The sequence below is a fragment of the Carassius gibelio genome, chromosome B25 (genome assembly GCF_023724105.1).
Source record: "Carassius gibelio isolate Cgi1373 ecotype wild population from Czech Republic chromosome B25, carGib1.2-hapl.c, whole genome shotgun sequence".
NCBI classification, from domain to species: domain Eukaryota; kingdom Metazoa; phylum Chordata; class Actinopteri; order Cypriniformes; family Cyprinidae; genus Carassius; species Carassius gibelio.
This window is the reverse complement of record NC_068420.1, coordinates 14,542,981-14,559,623: the sequence shown is the minus strand read 5'-3', so window position 1 is coordinate 14,559,623 and position 16,643 is coordinate 14,542,981. Positions and strand designations below refer to the sequence as shown.

At 37.6% G+C, this 16,643-nt stretch overlaps 1 protein-coding gene across 1 annotated transcript; it reads right to left on the bottom strand.

Annotated features, from left to right (window-relative positions):
- Positions 1-32: 32 nt before the first annotated feature.
- On the bottom strand, positions 33-9,128 carry LOC128013904 (hyaluronidase-4). Its single transcript, XM_052597094.1, has 4 exons — positions 8,938-9,128; positions 3,942-4,933; positions 3,085-3,174; positions 33-2,394 (listed from the first exon to the last, which is right to left on the bottom strand). The coding sequence occupies exons 2-4, from the start codon at positions 4,893-4,895 to the stop codon at positions 1,930-1,932; spliced, it is 1,509 nt and encodes a 502-aa protein (XP_052453054.1). The 5' UTR covers positions 4,896-4,933; positions 8,938-9,128; the 3' UTR covers positions 33-1,929.
- Between the last annotated feature and the right edge of the window lie 7,515 nt (positions 9,129-16,643).

The following is a 16,643-nucleotide window of genomic DNA, read 5'->3' as shown; positions in this document are numbered from 1 at the left end:
GCTTTCCAAGATTTTTACAATGAGAATCAAGGCCAGGTTACAATCCTTTATTTGCAGTGCATCAAGACTCAAGCAAAATTTGTCTTCATCGAGTATTTGATTAATGGTATTGCTCAATGTATATTTAAAATAAAAAAATAATCAAGTAATGAATTACATATTGCATAAATGATTGATTTTGAGATGAATAAAAAATAACTATGTGGAAATATATTTCAGAGAACTTTAGCACTGAGGTAAAAATAAAAAATCAAATCAAAAGACACTGACCAATAATGAAGGCTCTGATAATAGTGCCTCATACAAGCTACAGTCTACATGGAACAAAAAATGCAGCATTTTAGAAAACTGTACAGTCAAAACGGGTCAGAAAATATTGATAAAACATGGTCTGATTATCCTTCAGTCTGAACCTGGACATGTAAGACAATCTGTCGACCTCTATTACAGTTCCTAGATTTTGCTAATTAAAAGTATTCAGAGTAATGAAAGGTGTTGAGGCATAATACTTTTCTTTGTATTGAGTATCAATCATTCTGGCTTCATTCAAACAAGAGCATAAAAATACAGTTTAACGTACAATCATATTGAGTTTTCACACACCACAGCATTCTGTGGTTTAGTAAATGCAGACTTACATGTGTAAACATACATCTTCATAATCTTTGGTTTAACACACATTCCAGGAATTTGGGGGACAAAACAACAAAATGAGACTTTGTACTTTAACGAAATTCAACTAGCTTCAACTCTGTTTGTGTCCACTGAGTTTTCTCATCATTAATATAATGAGTACAATGATTTAGTCTAGTGTGTGATATCAATAAAAGCTTAAAATATGACGAAAGATATAAAGATTGATTGTTTCATGTAATGGTATAATTACATGTTGGCATTTGTACTGTTTTATACAATTCAATAAAATGAGAACAGTAAAATCTGAAGTTTTTTGTATACTATATTATCATTTGAAGCACATTTTATTTTATTATGATTTTTTAACCATTAGGCTAAGGATTATTTTGACCCACTAGCACAATTAACTTAAAATAATGATGAATTGATATAGAATTATTTTAAGTTTAGCTATTTGTAAAAACAGACTGCATAGATTTAACCTTTCCTGTCTGAAAACAGTGGCAAGTTAACAATCATCAAGCACGCATCCAGAACAGTTCTTAAAAAAAATATTTAGACTGAAGTTTGTGCAAACAAGGCTTGCATCTCATCTACATTAGCATACAGCACCATTGTAACAGCTATCATTTTTCAGTATTGCAAAGTCACAAATATTAAAACCTGACTGAGTCATGATGTGCCATAAAGTGGCTCTTTAGCCGCTTTTCATTGAAGGTGAAGTGTATCATTTTTCTAATCTGAGATAGAAGAAAATACAACTGTAATTAAGCTCTGTAGGTTGCTAAGTTTAGTTGTCAGCTGTAATAAAATTAATTGCAGCATGACTTATTTAGTATCTCTAAATCAAATTCTCATATATATTTATCAGCCATTGACCAACTTGCTCTCTAAGCTACTATCTATCTAAAAAAAACTAGTGTAAACTTTGGCTCTGGAGCATTTTAAAAACATTTATCTGTTTGTGAATCTGACCAAATGTCTACGCCAACAGTGTCTTAACGAATGACGTGAGTTTGGGCGGGGCTAGCGGTTTATTCAACCAATGGGGGAGTGTTTGGAAAACATGTTTGGAAACATTAATTGTTGTTTTTGCAGTTCCCCCTGAGGCCTGTTTCATATAACACGTTTACCAAATAAGCCAGGTTTAATTCAGTTAGTCTGACTAAATGTCAGTTGATTTGGTTCAAAATAAGTCCGACTAACTGAAATAAGCTTGTCTTCTTTGGTAAACCTGTTTTATAAAACAGCACCCTTATGATGTTAGTGGTCCACAAAATACACGCTTCACCTCTAAATAGAACTGAAGTTCAACAAGAGGAGCAGAACAGTCACGACGAGGGTGTTTTGTAAAGGCACAGCACTATCCTGTATGTCATTGTCGACCTCTGGTTCCTTCTTTTCCTTCTCCACATCCTCTTTGATCATGTTGTCCTCCTCTGTCTCCTCCGGCTCTATGCTATCACAGCGCTCTCCTTCATACCCCTGGTAACAGTGACAGCGGAACTTGTCGGCCAGCATCTGCCGCTCGTTCTTAGATTGCAGTCTGGTCACGGTGAATGTGCCGTTTCGATTGGACAGGATCCGATAGCTGCCGCGGCTCAGGTGCAGGTAGTGTGGTGCCTGTGGGTCTCTACGGACACATCGCCCATTGGACTGACACAGTAAGTCGCTACAGATTTCTGCTGCCCAGGTAACGTTAGTGATGTACTGACCCAGTCTATGATTCAGAAAAGCCTTCACTTTGGAACAGTTGTGCTGAGGGTACACAGGAATTTACAGTAAGTTAAAACGGTTGCATTAAACTACAGGAAACTTTAGCAAAGTCTGCTGGCAAATGTATTAATGTATTCTGTATTGAGCCGGAAATCAATGTAAATGTCGCACTGCATTGCAATCATTGTATCTGGTGACCTTTTGCATGTGTTAAAGTGTCGCTGCTACAGAAAATATCTAGAACTGGGTTTTTCAAACTATTTGTTGACATAGAACCCAAAATATGGTGGTCCCATTAAGACAGTTGTTCTCAACCAGTGGGTTTTTATTGAAAAACATGGTTCTTGTAACTTCCAGAATCACAAAATCAATTATGTTTCACTTTTTTTTAATGGTATATCTTGTGTAGTCAAATAAATAAATCAATTACAATGGATCACCTTTAAAAATTAGCTGTATATTTTACTGTTATTCCAACAAACCTGCCTGCAATTTTCAAGTCATCACGAACACCTTGATTGGATGTTTTAGATGTGTTTGATTAGATCTGGAGCTAAACTCCACAGGACAATGGGTCTCCGGAAGCAAGGTTTTCTTGAAAAGCTTGAAAAACTATTAACTAATAAGCACAGCAGTCTTGACTAATGAGACAAGAGTCACTGTAGAAGTAGGTACTTGTGAACAAATGTTTTGAGATATTTCAGGTATATCAAATGGTGTTAAAAATCTCACCCTTGAAGAAGTGAGGTTGAGGTCCCCCCAAATGACAAATCCTGCAGCACCCAAAGCAGCGCTTTCTCCTATTGTATGTATCAAGTCTTTCTGTGAAATGAAAATGAATAAAGAAATGAATGTATATATGTATATAACATCAATGCAATGAACATTTCCTAAACATTAACAGTATAACTCAAATTATTAAAAGTGTTTGTTCTGTTGGACCACAAGAGGGAGCTCTTGATTTCAGACTCAGTTTATGGACGTTTTCTGAAACCGAAGGCTGCATCCTCTGGAGGTGCATTTGTAGGCTGCATACGTCATAAAGAAGATCTTATTTTAGAATATTAATAGTTATAAATTGACCATTATTCTTAGTTACCCATAAATTGTTGTAATATGCTCAATGCTATGCTGGTTTAACTGAAATAAACCAGGCTTGATGATGTGTGCAAATGTGTCCTCCGGAGAATACAGCCTTCCATTTGAGTAATAGGCTTTATGTTTAGAGAAAGGGTGTCCAAACCTTTTCCTGGAGGACCACTGTACCGCAGAGTTTAGCTTCAACCCCAATTAAACACACCCGAACCAGCCAATCAAGGCCTAGGTGTGCACTAGAAGCCTCCAAGAAAGTGTTACGGAGCTGTTCGGAGCTAAACACTGCAGTACACTGGCCCTTTAGAAATGCTCAAATTAGTCCAGAAATGTTAGAAAATTATATATTATTAGCCCCATTTGTTTCTGAACACATAACAATCAGAAGATTCAAACAGAGGTTCTTCTTGACTGGATGATAAAATTGTATTGTAAAATTGTACATCTTGAAAAATATCTTGCTATATTAAAATTTCTGATTGAGTATATGCTCCTACCTGGGTCAGAAACACCATGGCCTCATCTCTATACCCCAAGCGTGTGTATACATATGTAGGCAGCTCATAGGGCAGTGAGGTAAGGGAGGCCAGTCGCAGTGACTCCAGTACCCTGTTCTGTGAGAAGTGCAGGTTGTGAATGCTGTCCATTTGGCCTTTGCGTATAGCGAGGGCTGGGAAGAGGGCAGTGCTGCTGTTCCACAACCAAAACAGCTGGTCATTGCGTTTGCTCTCTTGGTGGGGGCATGTGCCATTGTAGTCATGTTCATGTACATTGTAATTGTGACAGTCAGGGTAGAGATAAAAACCCCAGAGTCCGTGCGGACGAGTTTGTGTGCCTAGCTTCAGTGTGCCCTGCATGAACTCCTTGGCGCTCTTCTCAAAGCGCAAGCGTGCCAGCTCTTGCACCTGTTGGTCGGTCACATTAAGGTAAGCCTGTGTAATCAGCTCGCTTGAACGCTGTCGGTATATGTACTTTTTGTTCCAGTTACGATCCCACTGTGGCCGCCAGAACTCCCAGTCGATCACAGCCAAGCCACGGAAGTCTTCCGAAGGGATGAAGTGTGCGATGTCTTTTCGGGCTTTGTGAAGATGTGCTTCAAGGCTGCTGTTCTGAGGTAGGCCTCCATTGATGGGAACCCCTTGCTCGTTGTAGAAAGGGTAGTAGCCCAGGCGGTTGGCATAGAAGATGGTGACATTTTGGCCCGTGTGGACGGCTCGTGGACTGCCACTGATATGGAAAAGATCAAGGCTGACATCGATATTGTACTTCAACATACACATATCCAGTGGAGCATTCCAGGCTGCCAGGAAAGGCTTGCGGCCCACCAGAGGCAGCTTTGCAGGTTTCTGGCAAAAGGCAGGATGGACCAGGATCAACAGCCAGGAACAGATGATGGCACAGGCTACGGGCACAGTGTGGTGTTGCAAGGCCCCACAGGGCACACCGGGCATTCTGCTACGTGACTCAGCACAGGCAACTGTCAATCATCCTGTGAGGGACAAAAAAAGGAGAAAGGTAAGTAGCACATAGAGTTATACAGTGTTTGCACAATAACTGGTACATTTTACATTTGCATGATTTATCCAGTGCAATTTGTGATCAAGGTAGATATTTTAGCAGTTCATGCACGCTTTGAAACTATGAACTTGTTGACCATGATCTAGTGATTTAGCAAACTCTTAAATTAAATGATAGCTTAATTCGATATGGCATTTGTAAACAAATTAATTCATGTGGTCTATTCAGAGTCAAACAGGATGGTCAATTAATCAAAACAAAAATCGGATGGGAGTGGACTTGTTATTGGATTTCATGCCAGAGTTGACTGGATTTCATACCTGTAGCTGTATATATCAGAACTGAGCCAATCCTGAATGTATGTCAAAACGATCCCTAAATAGCTATTTCTTTAACAGTAGACTGTGCCACCAAGATCAAAATCATTTCCAAGACAGTGTCAGTTTTTAATTTCAAGTTGACTTTAAGTGGTCTTAAATGCATGTTCATTCTACCTTTAAGTTTATACTGAGTCCATTGGTGCAAAGAAAAAAAGCTATTATGATTTACTGTAAAGTGAAATGAGCAACTAAATGAACATATACAGTATAGACAGCCAAGAAATACAAACATTTTTGCTACTGGCACAGTAGATAATGTCTAAAATGGCTCAGGTGTTTATCTTTAAGATGGAACTGAGGCCCTTTGTCCAAAGTCTTAAGCCAAGTTAACTGTGAAGGGTAGGGAAAGGTCAAGCATAAACATAACATTTTTTGCTTCAGCTTGGTTTGATTCTGAGTCAAACGTTACTTTGGCGGTTGCAGTCATCAGTCAAACCAGCAGTTAACCACTGGGGTAATGGCCAAATCCAGCCACATACTCTCACCAGTGTGGCGCCCACATAGCCATAATCATAGCTGCCCTTGCCAGATGCCCTATCTGCATAGTAGAACATTAAAAGACAAGACAAAGGGTATGAATTTCATTGCATTAGATATAACCAACTGGCATCTGACTGGTGTCAAAGTGAAGTTTAGTAGATATATAAAGGCAGATGCTCTCAAGTGTTGAAAAAACATTTAGGACTACGGTAAGCAAAGCACAGTATACTAAACCTCTCATCTGACTTTCATTATTTCATTGTGAATTGGGAAAAATTTAAAAATTGTGGTTTTAGTAACAGCCTCCAAGTTCATTAAAAATATTACAGGATGTTCTTTAGTACCAGATAATCAAGGGTCTCAGTTTCTCTCAGAGGAAGGCATGGAACCAATTACTATTAAGCATTGCAGTAACACGTGTATTGCGAGGTTATTAATGCCAGTCATCAGCTAAATCAGAGGCTGAAAAATGAGGTATGGCGTGGAATGTTGTGGATGAAGGCAAATTGTGTAGCCCTGTGGTGGTTGTGTTATTGAGTGGAAAGAGCCTGGCTGAGAGCGCTGTACCTCCTTTTTCCCCCAGGACTGGCGCCAGGCCCGTGCCATGAGGGGGAAGAATTAAACCACTTCCTGCATAATAAGACCTCTGCTTTGCATCGAGCTTTACAGATGATCTTCATGGCATTTGTGCAAGGAATACTGTACCTTTACACACTGATAGTGTATAAATCATTAATTATGGCTTTATTTACAATACTGTGGCTTGTGATAAAGGTTGTTAAATATGAAGAAGAGGAAGGATCCCACGTGTGATTATGCCTAAGTATGCGAGGGAATTTAAGTGGGGGAATGAATAAAACTTTCCATGAAGCTTTTGGCTTAGCCGTCAATAAAACACTTGAAGAATCGAAGTGATTGTAACTGTATTTCAGACAGATTTATTTATCTTTGAGCTTCCTCAAACCCTCAGCCCTCTCTGGCAATAATTAAGATACATGTGGCTCAGTGAGAGTGGCTTTTACAGAAACCTTTCCAGAGAAGCCACAAAAGGCATGGAGTCGACCTGATGCTTGGATTTCGATGGGACTTCATTCAGTCCCATCCAAATGTGAATTTGCTCCAAATTGGAAACATAAATATGATTGAGCCAGATTTACAAAAGGAGACAGAGAGGTTTCTGGAATCGCCATAAAGGAACCTCAGGGCTCCTCAAAAGATGTGTGGTTTAATATCTGTGGCTGTAAGGATGATGCAAGGCAAGTGTTCCCATTTAATCGTTTGTTTGCCTCAAATGAAACAAAATAACATTCTTTGACATCCATAGCTTTCATTGTCATTACTGATGTTTTCCATTTGATCTTTCCTCAAAGATATTTGAATCCAAATATCACACACACCTAGATCACAGATAAGAGGTCTAATTTGGTTATTTATTGCTGCGTTTAATGCTCGAACGGTAAACAAAACCTTAAAAAGATTAGCTTAATCACAGTGGAACCCAAACAGAGATCTACGTCAGGTTAATCTGAAAGCGTGTTTTGGTTTGATGGAGGATTGTTTTCTCTTAAGTAGTCAGGATAATAAGTGATCTCTTCAGGATCAAAGAATCGTATTTTGGGGACTGCTGACACAATAAGCAACTTCTAAAGCTGCCTTTGAGGACTGCTGACAATGAAATGGTATAATGATACTACATTTTTGCCATTAATCACAAGTGGTCTACATGGTGATCATAGGCTCCTGGGAAACATTGACGTTAGAGGTAACCATGTTGGTTTCTCCAGCCAACGGAAGCTTTTTATCCGGAAGTACGTAATCTCATCTGTAAACCCTTCCCTCTGATTAACTCACTTCAAAATATTTACAGAGCCACTGTTCAAAGACCTCAGTGGTGCCACGGCACATTTCCTGACAGTAAACTTTAAATTAAACCCTTTGAGGAACACATATATTTGGAATGAGCTAATTAGGTTTTCTTTCATTTGATTTCCTTTGCGGAGAGGTCTTGCCCTAAAACTTTCCCATTCAAAATAGTCACAACACTGTTGAAAATCCCCTTTACACTATTAGTGATACAGTAGGCATTAATATTAAAATACTGGCTGATAATTATTTTCACATTTTGACAGATAACTGATAACAACTATATACGGATCTATTCTAATTTTATTTAAAAACTGTATTAAATGTATATCTAACTTTACAAATTCCTTCATTTATTTTATATTAAATGTATTTTTACTAAATTAAAATGTACGGTTTATACAGTTTTCAATTTAGGAATAATGTATAAAAAATGTACATTTTGAGATTGGTAAAGATTGCGTTTTACAGTGATTTTAAATGTAGTGTTTAGAGATATTTACATTAAATAAACATTAAATTATGACAAATGTAAAAGCAGAGAAAATGAGCACGATTAAATATTGAATATCGATAAAGATAAATTTAAAAACCTCTAATATCAGCTTATAAAACATTTGATACTCAAGTATTGTGCATTCATATTTAAAGGTCTTCGAAAAGCCATGTAAACTTCTTTGCCTCTACTATCAAAAGAGGGCAAATACTGCTTTTTGGTAGTTTCCAAGACACAAGATGAAAATAAAAAGATCAGTAAGACTTTAGTACTTTGTATGGGATCAATTCTCACTATGAACTAGTTCCTTATTAGAATGCCTATATGTAACATATTGGCTGATTATTAGCACTTATAGAGCACATATTCTGCATAAGCATGTTCTACATCCTTATTCCTACCCAATACTTAAACTTATCAACTACCTTACTATTAATAATAAGGAGTTTGAGGCAAAAGTCATAGTTAATAGTTTTTTAATAGGCAAAAAAATCACATTGCTTAACAAGTTAACTCAAAGTATTCAAAACATTCACTGATGTCTGACTCTGGACACAAAGCAGGAAAGAAAACGCTGAATTACAGAGTATGCTTAACTGAGAACAACACAGACAACAATTTTAGAAATGCTATAAGAAGATGGAATGTGCCTACTTTTGTCAAACACTTTGTTTGAGAGTGTGCTGATGTCAACCGGGTCATGCCAAGTGTGTGTATATATAAAATATTGAGTCACAGTAATTAGAGGTCACTCACCTGTAGATCCCACGCCGCTGTCTCAGACACATACGGCTGACGATACACTACACACACCTCTCTGCATCTACAGTACTCTAGCATAGTTTGTCTCTGTCTGCTGAAAAGCCTACCCACTGCTTACTTATATACACAGCAAAGAGAGAGAGAGAGAGAGAGACAGTGTGTTTCCTGAGAGGGAGGAGAAAACAACCACAGAGCCACAGCGAGAAAACCACAACACTGCGATTAGAGTGGAGAAGGAGGGAGGGAGGACTCCAGTCTAAATCCTATTGACTGAGTGTGTACATGAAAGTAAATTTGCATGAGTGTGTGCGCACCTTTGATCCTCTAGACACTGTGCACAGCATCTTACCTTCATCCACATCACTCAGCATTAGCTGGGTTTGTCATCCTCCAATCACCTGGCTGTATTCACAGGGGATTTTAATACACTACAGACACAGCCAGGCCTTGTTGAAGCTCCGGGAGAATTTTTCCTGCTCGAGTTACTGTCCCTTGTGGCCTGTTATTGTCTTGTTTTTGTCTCTTAGTCACTGTCTTTTGTGTCTCTAAAGTAGACATTTGCCAAGAAATATCACTAGTGGCTGAAAATAGACACAGAGCATTATACATCCAGGGATTAAATGGGCTTTTTGGGGGCGGGGGACCCTAAAATAGACACAAAACACACAAGTAAATAAATAAGTATTTGAAATATTTTTTTCCATTTAGATTCTTTCTTTGTCCTCTTTCTCTAAGAGCCATCATCTACTAAATAAATAATAAATCTAATAAAGTAAAATAAATATTAATCTAATAAATAAATTAAAAAAAAATTATATATATATATATATATATATATATATATATATATATATATATATATATATATATATATATATATAATTTTTTGTAGTTTATATAGACAAAATAATATTATAACATTTTTATAGTATCACTATAAATAATTATCAGCCTGAAAAATATTCAGCCTGCTGGATATTTTTTATTTATTGTAAAACGTGATATATAACCTTTCTAGATCATCTCACCCAGTTAAAACCCTGGATACAGGGTGTTTTTCCAGCAGAGTTTTGTAGTGAAATGACTCTGTATTATGATTTTCCTGGTCTTAACCATGAGACTTATGCATTTATGTTCCCACATTTAAAATTTGTAAAGTACACACATGACCCAATACACTGCAATAATTTAACTGCAAATATCCATGGTGTGATCTCTGGAAGCATTAGTTGAATTCCTATGGCAAACCATGCTAAATTACCATGTAAAAGTTATAGTCCCAAAACTTTGTTAGCACATTTTTCTGGAAAACACTCCCTTCGACCCTAATTTAAAGACATGTGCAGGAGTCCTGTGGTGCAGCTGTCGCTACATTTATGGGGTTCCTCAAGATCCTTGGCTCATAACTGAGATAAACCAGGGATGCTGATTACCTTTCTCAAACAAAGTCTGAATTCTCACCAAAACCATACTTTCAATATTCAGTTGGTGTCTGGAATCTTGATAGATACATGCTAGATGTTGTAGCAATTTCGTGTTGTTATTCGAGCATGCAGAGGTTAGCAGAATGGAGTGGTTTGTTGACAGCCAGGAGTCACCAAGTCATCTGCTATGTAAGGCGTTCAGTATAATGATAGGGTCTAGGTCAGTACGTAGGGGTAGTGATGTTGTCTAGGAATACACAATTTTCAAACTAAAGGCCTTGCACTGTCAGTTTGTGCATGGTCCCTTTGTTGTATATAGTTTCATAATAAAAGATACCAATTGGGTCAGTGATGTAAAAGATTGACCACGGTAAGAAAAAAAAGAAACCAGTTCTTAGAATTATAGTCTTTGTATTCTTGTTGGTTTCAAGTGAATGTACATTTTCTAAACATGTTTTAATATATACAAATGATTTCTCATCTTGAATGCCAAGACCCATTTGCCAAATTAAAGAGCTCTGGATCTTGGCAGAAAACGCCGGCCCAAAATGGTTTGACCTGGTCTTCATGTGGGTAAGCTAACAAAATCTACTTATTCAGGAAAGTAAAATCTCATCATGACTAGCCTGGACCACCAACACACTGAGAAAAGCTACTTTAGATCCCCTGGGTGCCGGATACTGTGTTCTGGATTGACTTCTTGCCTCTGTCCGGCCTCCTCATAGTGCAGTCAAAGGGAAAATGAATTTATTCAAGATGAGTTTATTCAGCGGCGGGAGATGAGGTTGATGAAGGCTGAGGAGGTTTGCGTGCTTCAATAGAAAACCACATTCCCACATTTGAGGGAGTGAAAAGGTCGTGTTGGGACTGCACTTTGGATCATTGGAGAGCGTGTTCATATACCTGACCTCTTTAACTAACTTTAACTAACCAACTGTTTGACTTTAACCAACAGAGCAGATCTATTCTTAGGGTATGACTGGCTTGCTAGTATAGTTTGACTTAAATTGTATTAAGTCAGGCAAACAATCGTATTGCAACTTAGTGGTTTCAAACAGGTTTACATTAGAGCTGAAACAACGAATCGATTTAATCGATTAAAATCGATTATTAAAATAGTTGTCAACTAATTTAGTAATCGATTCGTCGCTAAATAAATTTTATTTGCCATAAGCGGCTCATTTCGTGCATATTTCAAATCTGCGGTGACCAAAGTGTGGCAGTAATGAGCCACCGGAGGTTTTACTCAGCCAGTACAGCAGGTGAAGTAGCGAATAGCCAATAGCTGGCCTCGTTTTATGTCACGTGCTTCCCGAACAGCGTCTCTGCAGCATTCAGCGGGAAGTGGGAGTACTTTACTTTGAGCCTTCAAAATGAAGAGTAACCTGTAAACTCTGCACTACTGAACTGTTTAAGGGGCCGTTCACATATCGTGTCTTTTGCGTGCTCAAGTTCGTCATTTCCTATGTAGGCGCGCAGTATGCACTCTCATAATGGAAGCGACGCGGTCGCGACACGCACGCGGTGCGATGCGCCCGTTTTTCCAGGCGCGTCCACACCGCATCCATTTATCCTTTGCTGAAATTTCCGGGTCTTCATGGAGAGGGCAGGTCATGGAGAGAGCACGTCATGGTTGCTTAGCAAAGGCCGACGCCTCAGGGGCGCTTCTGCCCGAGCGCTTTGGAAAGAAGGAGAAAGCGGCGCGACTAGCGTTTTCCACGCGTTTTTAGGTGCGATATGTGAACGGCCCCTAAGAATTTTATTTGTGCAGATTCTCCAGTACAAGGTTGTTTGCAAATGTTTAGTCGTAAAAGCTGATAACATTGCTTTTAACAGTTAACATTTAAAGCTTTACAAACATGTTATGTTATCAGTTTGTCGTTTACCAGTTCATAATTCAGACTTGCAGCCTAATTGTGACTGAATGAGAGAGGTAAATGTTTTAGTATATTTAAAATTCACTTGTGTTCTAAGTCTTTTTCACACAGCAGGTTTTTTGTGTGTGTCCCAATTTTTTTTTTTTCTGGACAACCTTCTGTTGGATTTTACTTTAAATTGTGAGTTCCATTCAGGTTTCATGCCATTGGCACTTTTTTTCCAAGGATTGTTTACAATTGGTTAAAATCTCTTAAAAATCTATGCTGAATGATAAAGACCCTTTATTAATAATTTACTTGGGGAAAAAATGGAAAAAACTCAAATATAAGTACATAAACCGATTAATCGATTAATCGTAAAAATAATCGACAGATTAATCGATTATCAAAATAATCGTTAGTTGCAGCCCTAGTTTACATGTTAATCAGACTACAGCTGGCCTCACTATTTTTGCTCATGGTGATGCTTCAAATATTAAATGACTCATTTTGTAATGTATACTTGGACAAACATGTGAAGACCTAGCTCGACCAAGCACCAAACCAATGTAACTAGCTCCATTAAAACGGCATGTGTAAACATACTAAAGTCCAAGAAGTTGTACTTTTTCAGAGTTTTTTTTATTTTTTATTTTCAAACTAAAGATCTAAGCTGTTGGTGAAACCTGCTTTAACATGCTTCTTTCCTTTTTCACTGGTCTGGTTTTAATCTATATTCAACTCTAGTCGAAACATGTGGCCATTTTATTAGCCTGTTGGACTTGATTTGGATCTAAATGTCTAGCTAATAAAAAGAGAAGATCAAATTATGATTCTGTGAAGATTGTTTGGGTGATTGAGAGCTGGGAAGTGGGGTTAATATTGATGCTGAACGAGTGGGATCTGCAGAACTGTAGGGAAACCAATGAGGTCTAGTCGAGCACAGTCATCAGATTCCAGACCTCAGGGCCGCTTGCCAGACCAAGTGGTCAGGGAGCCATTTTTCTGGCAGTGTACCACTGAGGAACATACGCTTGAAGACTCTCCCTCACACATTCGCTTTCTCTCTCCACATAAGAACGAAAAATCACAAATGAGCTAAAAAAAATAAGAAGAATTACTCCAGAGGATTTATTCACCCGCAAGCCTTCCTATGTGTATGTGACTTTCTTCTTTCAGACGAATACAATTGGACTTATATTAAAAAATGTCCTGACTCTCCCAAGCTTTATAATGACAGTGAATGGCTGTTGAGATTTTGAAGCAAAATAAAGTGCATCCATCTACGTCATCCACTGGAACGCCACTTTATCGTGAATGTGTGACAGTTAGCAAAAGCTATCTGATTACGATTTATACACAATTATACACATCTTACACAATTGCATTGATTAATTTCAGAAGGCCCTTATTGACCCCCTGTAGCTGAGTGGAGCACTATTTATGATGGATGGAGGCAGTTTTTGGCCTTCAAAATCTCAACCCCCATTCACTCCATTATAAAGCTTGGAAGAGCCAGAATATTTTTTTTTATATAACTCCAATTGTATTTGTCTGAAAGAAGAACGTCACATACACCTAGGATGGCTTGAGGTTGAATAAATCATTTTTGGGTGAACTTTCCCTTTAATACCTTAAGTGTTTCTACTAGATAGTAATAAGAGAAACAGTGTCTCCTTTCAAACTTGAGGAATAAACCTCAGTTTTTTTTTCTTGAGAGTATTAGAATAGATGTTGATGGTGTCTCAAACTGTTTTTAGATGTGTCTGCAATCAAAAGTCAGAGGTCTTAATTTGAACAGTTCTTGGCAAATCATTTTAAAATGAGTTGCTAGATCTATGCTAGCACCATTCATTTAACAACTTTATTGTCTTACTTTATCGTCTCAATTGTGTCAGTTCTAAGGAGATTTAAAAGAAACATCTGCGAATGGTAGTTTAGTACATATGTAATTTAGTAAGTATGTTTTGCATAGTTGAGCTCCGTATGTATACAATGCAATGTATAGTCAAATATTGAAAGGACTAAATACACATTTAATGTCTTTCAAAGTAGTTTGTACACAACAGTAAAGCCATATATCATTGGATGAAGCTAAGCTACAACTGCATATCCTATGACTGTAAGTTTGGCTTTGAAAACTGGATTGGTACAATTTCAGTCAAACTAACACGCTTGCATGATATTTTAAAAAGATGAATTATTGCTTTGTTGTGACAATAATGGAAGTAGCTGCAGTTTTTCTTTCATGTGACATGTCTGAGTGAAATGGATGATTGAAAGAAATATAGGATTGGAGACTTGGTTCTATTAATCGGTTGTTGGTTGAATGGATGTAGATGTAAATGCAAGCTTGAGGTCAAATGTAAGAAAGGGGCAGGGTTTAAGTGGACAAATTGATTGGATATACAACATATGTCAACTGAGAGAACAGTGTTGGTAGATCTGGTTGAGAATTGATTCAAATTTAAGGCCAACACAAATAGTTTACAAGAAGATTTATAACTTGCATTTAGAAAAGCGAAATTCTCATTTCATGCTTACTTAAAAGTGCATGTAAACACAAACTTAACTAAGTTCATGACCTAAATACTGAAAGTGCAAATTTTAAGCAGTAAAATGTTCCTCTGGGAATGGCTGAATGGTTTAAATAGAGTATAATCCTTAGAAGATTACAGTGAGAGAGCATAATGTCAGAGCAGTGAAACTGCAAATGTTCATCTGACATTGACTTGTTACATTGCAGATGGGGGAGACACCATGACAACAGTGGTGTTTTAGTCATTTTGGTTACATTGCATCCAAGATTGGGCTGTGAAATGTGCTAACAAATGGCCTGTGTAATGACGATATGACGAAGTGTTTTGTTGTTTTTCCCAAGCCTTTCGAAGAGTTTTATTCAGACAGTAAGTAAATTACAGACTTCCTGTCTCTGGGTCAACTATAGCAACAATTAGCAATGACTGTGTGAGTGTGTGTGACACACCCAACGATCTTTAAGAGTCATGCTAATGCTAGCAGCGGAAGTGTGCATGGGCTTATGTAAAAATATGCAGTAGTTTTAGATGTTGGAGCTGTGACGTAGTGGTTTGTGCACAGAAAGTGGTTGTGGGTTTGAATTTGACCTGCATTATGCTATTCCCATTCCAGTTCTTTTACATCTGTCTAAACTCTCTAATGATATAAAGGCAAAAAGCCCCAAATAAAGCATAGCGTTTGAGTTTTGCAGCAGTAACCTCCAGGTTGTCACATATTTATGTTATGATTGCATTTATATTATGATTGGAGTGTGATAATGTGGATATTGAATGCCACATATCCTTTGGTACAAAACCACATTTCATCGTTCAAACTGGGAGGTCTGTTTTATTAAACCACAGCATTAGGAAATGCGACCCTACTGTTGATTTAACAGCACTTTAAAGTTTGTCGTATCATGTTTCTAGTGTTTGGTTTGCTTGTTCAGGGGTAGTCTTTATGGTATGAAGTATGAAGCGCTCTTTGAACTGCCCGTCTTAAGGGCAAGCAGACTGGCATGTGATCTGAACGTCTGCAATGAAAATAATGATTCTTCCAATGCTCTCAGTGTTCCTCACTTCGTAGCTTTTGGCATGAGAAATTATAGCATAATTGTATGGAAATATTCCCTTCTCATTCTTCAAAAACAGTATTAATGTAAACCAGGTTTTGAGCAGAAGTTATGAATCATTTATGGAGTTGTCCTTCAGATGCACTTGATGGTTACTGGAAAAGTTGTATGTAATACAGATAGATGTTAAATATTTGGAGTTATGCTAAACGCTTTACAGGTGTTGCAAATTTGGAGAGAAGAACTTGACTGGAAAATGTAAAAGCTTTTACATAAGACAACTGTAAGAATTATTTTGTCAAAAATGGGAGCTTTTTGCACCAGGTTGGTGAATGGAAAACCCTCAATCATGAAAAATCGGTTTTAAAATCACAAATCAGTATGCGTTGATTATACATGGGTTATTTTAATTCTAGACGCTCATTTCTTCATTTAGATTAAGTTTGCTGTCATTTACTGTAACGTTCACTTAAAATTCATCTTTAGAAACAGAATAAAAATATTGTTTATTGCAATGAGTTTACATTTTGGTTTTACAATTTACACGAGTCATCTGAAAATACAAGCTCAGTAGCATTTGGTTTTTAAACAACTTTCCGCTTGCCAGCTTGAGTTGATTTTCTTCAGCATTGCTAAAGATGTAGTTGTGAGTTCTCTGCCACTAGTGCCACCAAACAAAACTGCAGAAGCATTTACTGTTTCCAAACAAGTTTCTAAACACTTCTCAACTGCCATTGGTTGAACAAACCCAGTAGTGGCTCCTGACTGTTAATTTAGGTGGGGTAGATTCTGGGTCGTAGCACTAATATATGAAAAAAACATTTTGTAAAC

What these genes read in the sequence shown, in the direction of transcription:
- LOC128013904 (XM_052597094.1), bottom strand. Translation starts at nt 4,895, where the DNA reads ATGCCCGGTGTGCCCTGTGGGGCCTTGCAACACCACACTGTGCCCGTA. An exon ending in CCATGGTGTTTCTGACCCAG is followed by an intron (nt 3,175 to 3,941) that starts GTAGGAGCATAT and finishes TTCATTTCACAG; the next exon opens with AAAGACTTGATACATACAAT. An exon ending in TCAACCTCACTTCTTCAAGG is followed by an intron (nt 2,395 to 3,084) that starts GTGAGATTTTTA and finishes GTGTACCCTCAG; the next exon opens with CACAACTGTTCCAAAGTGAA.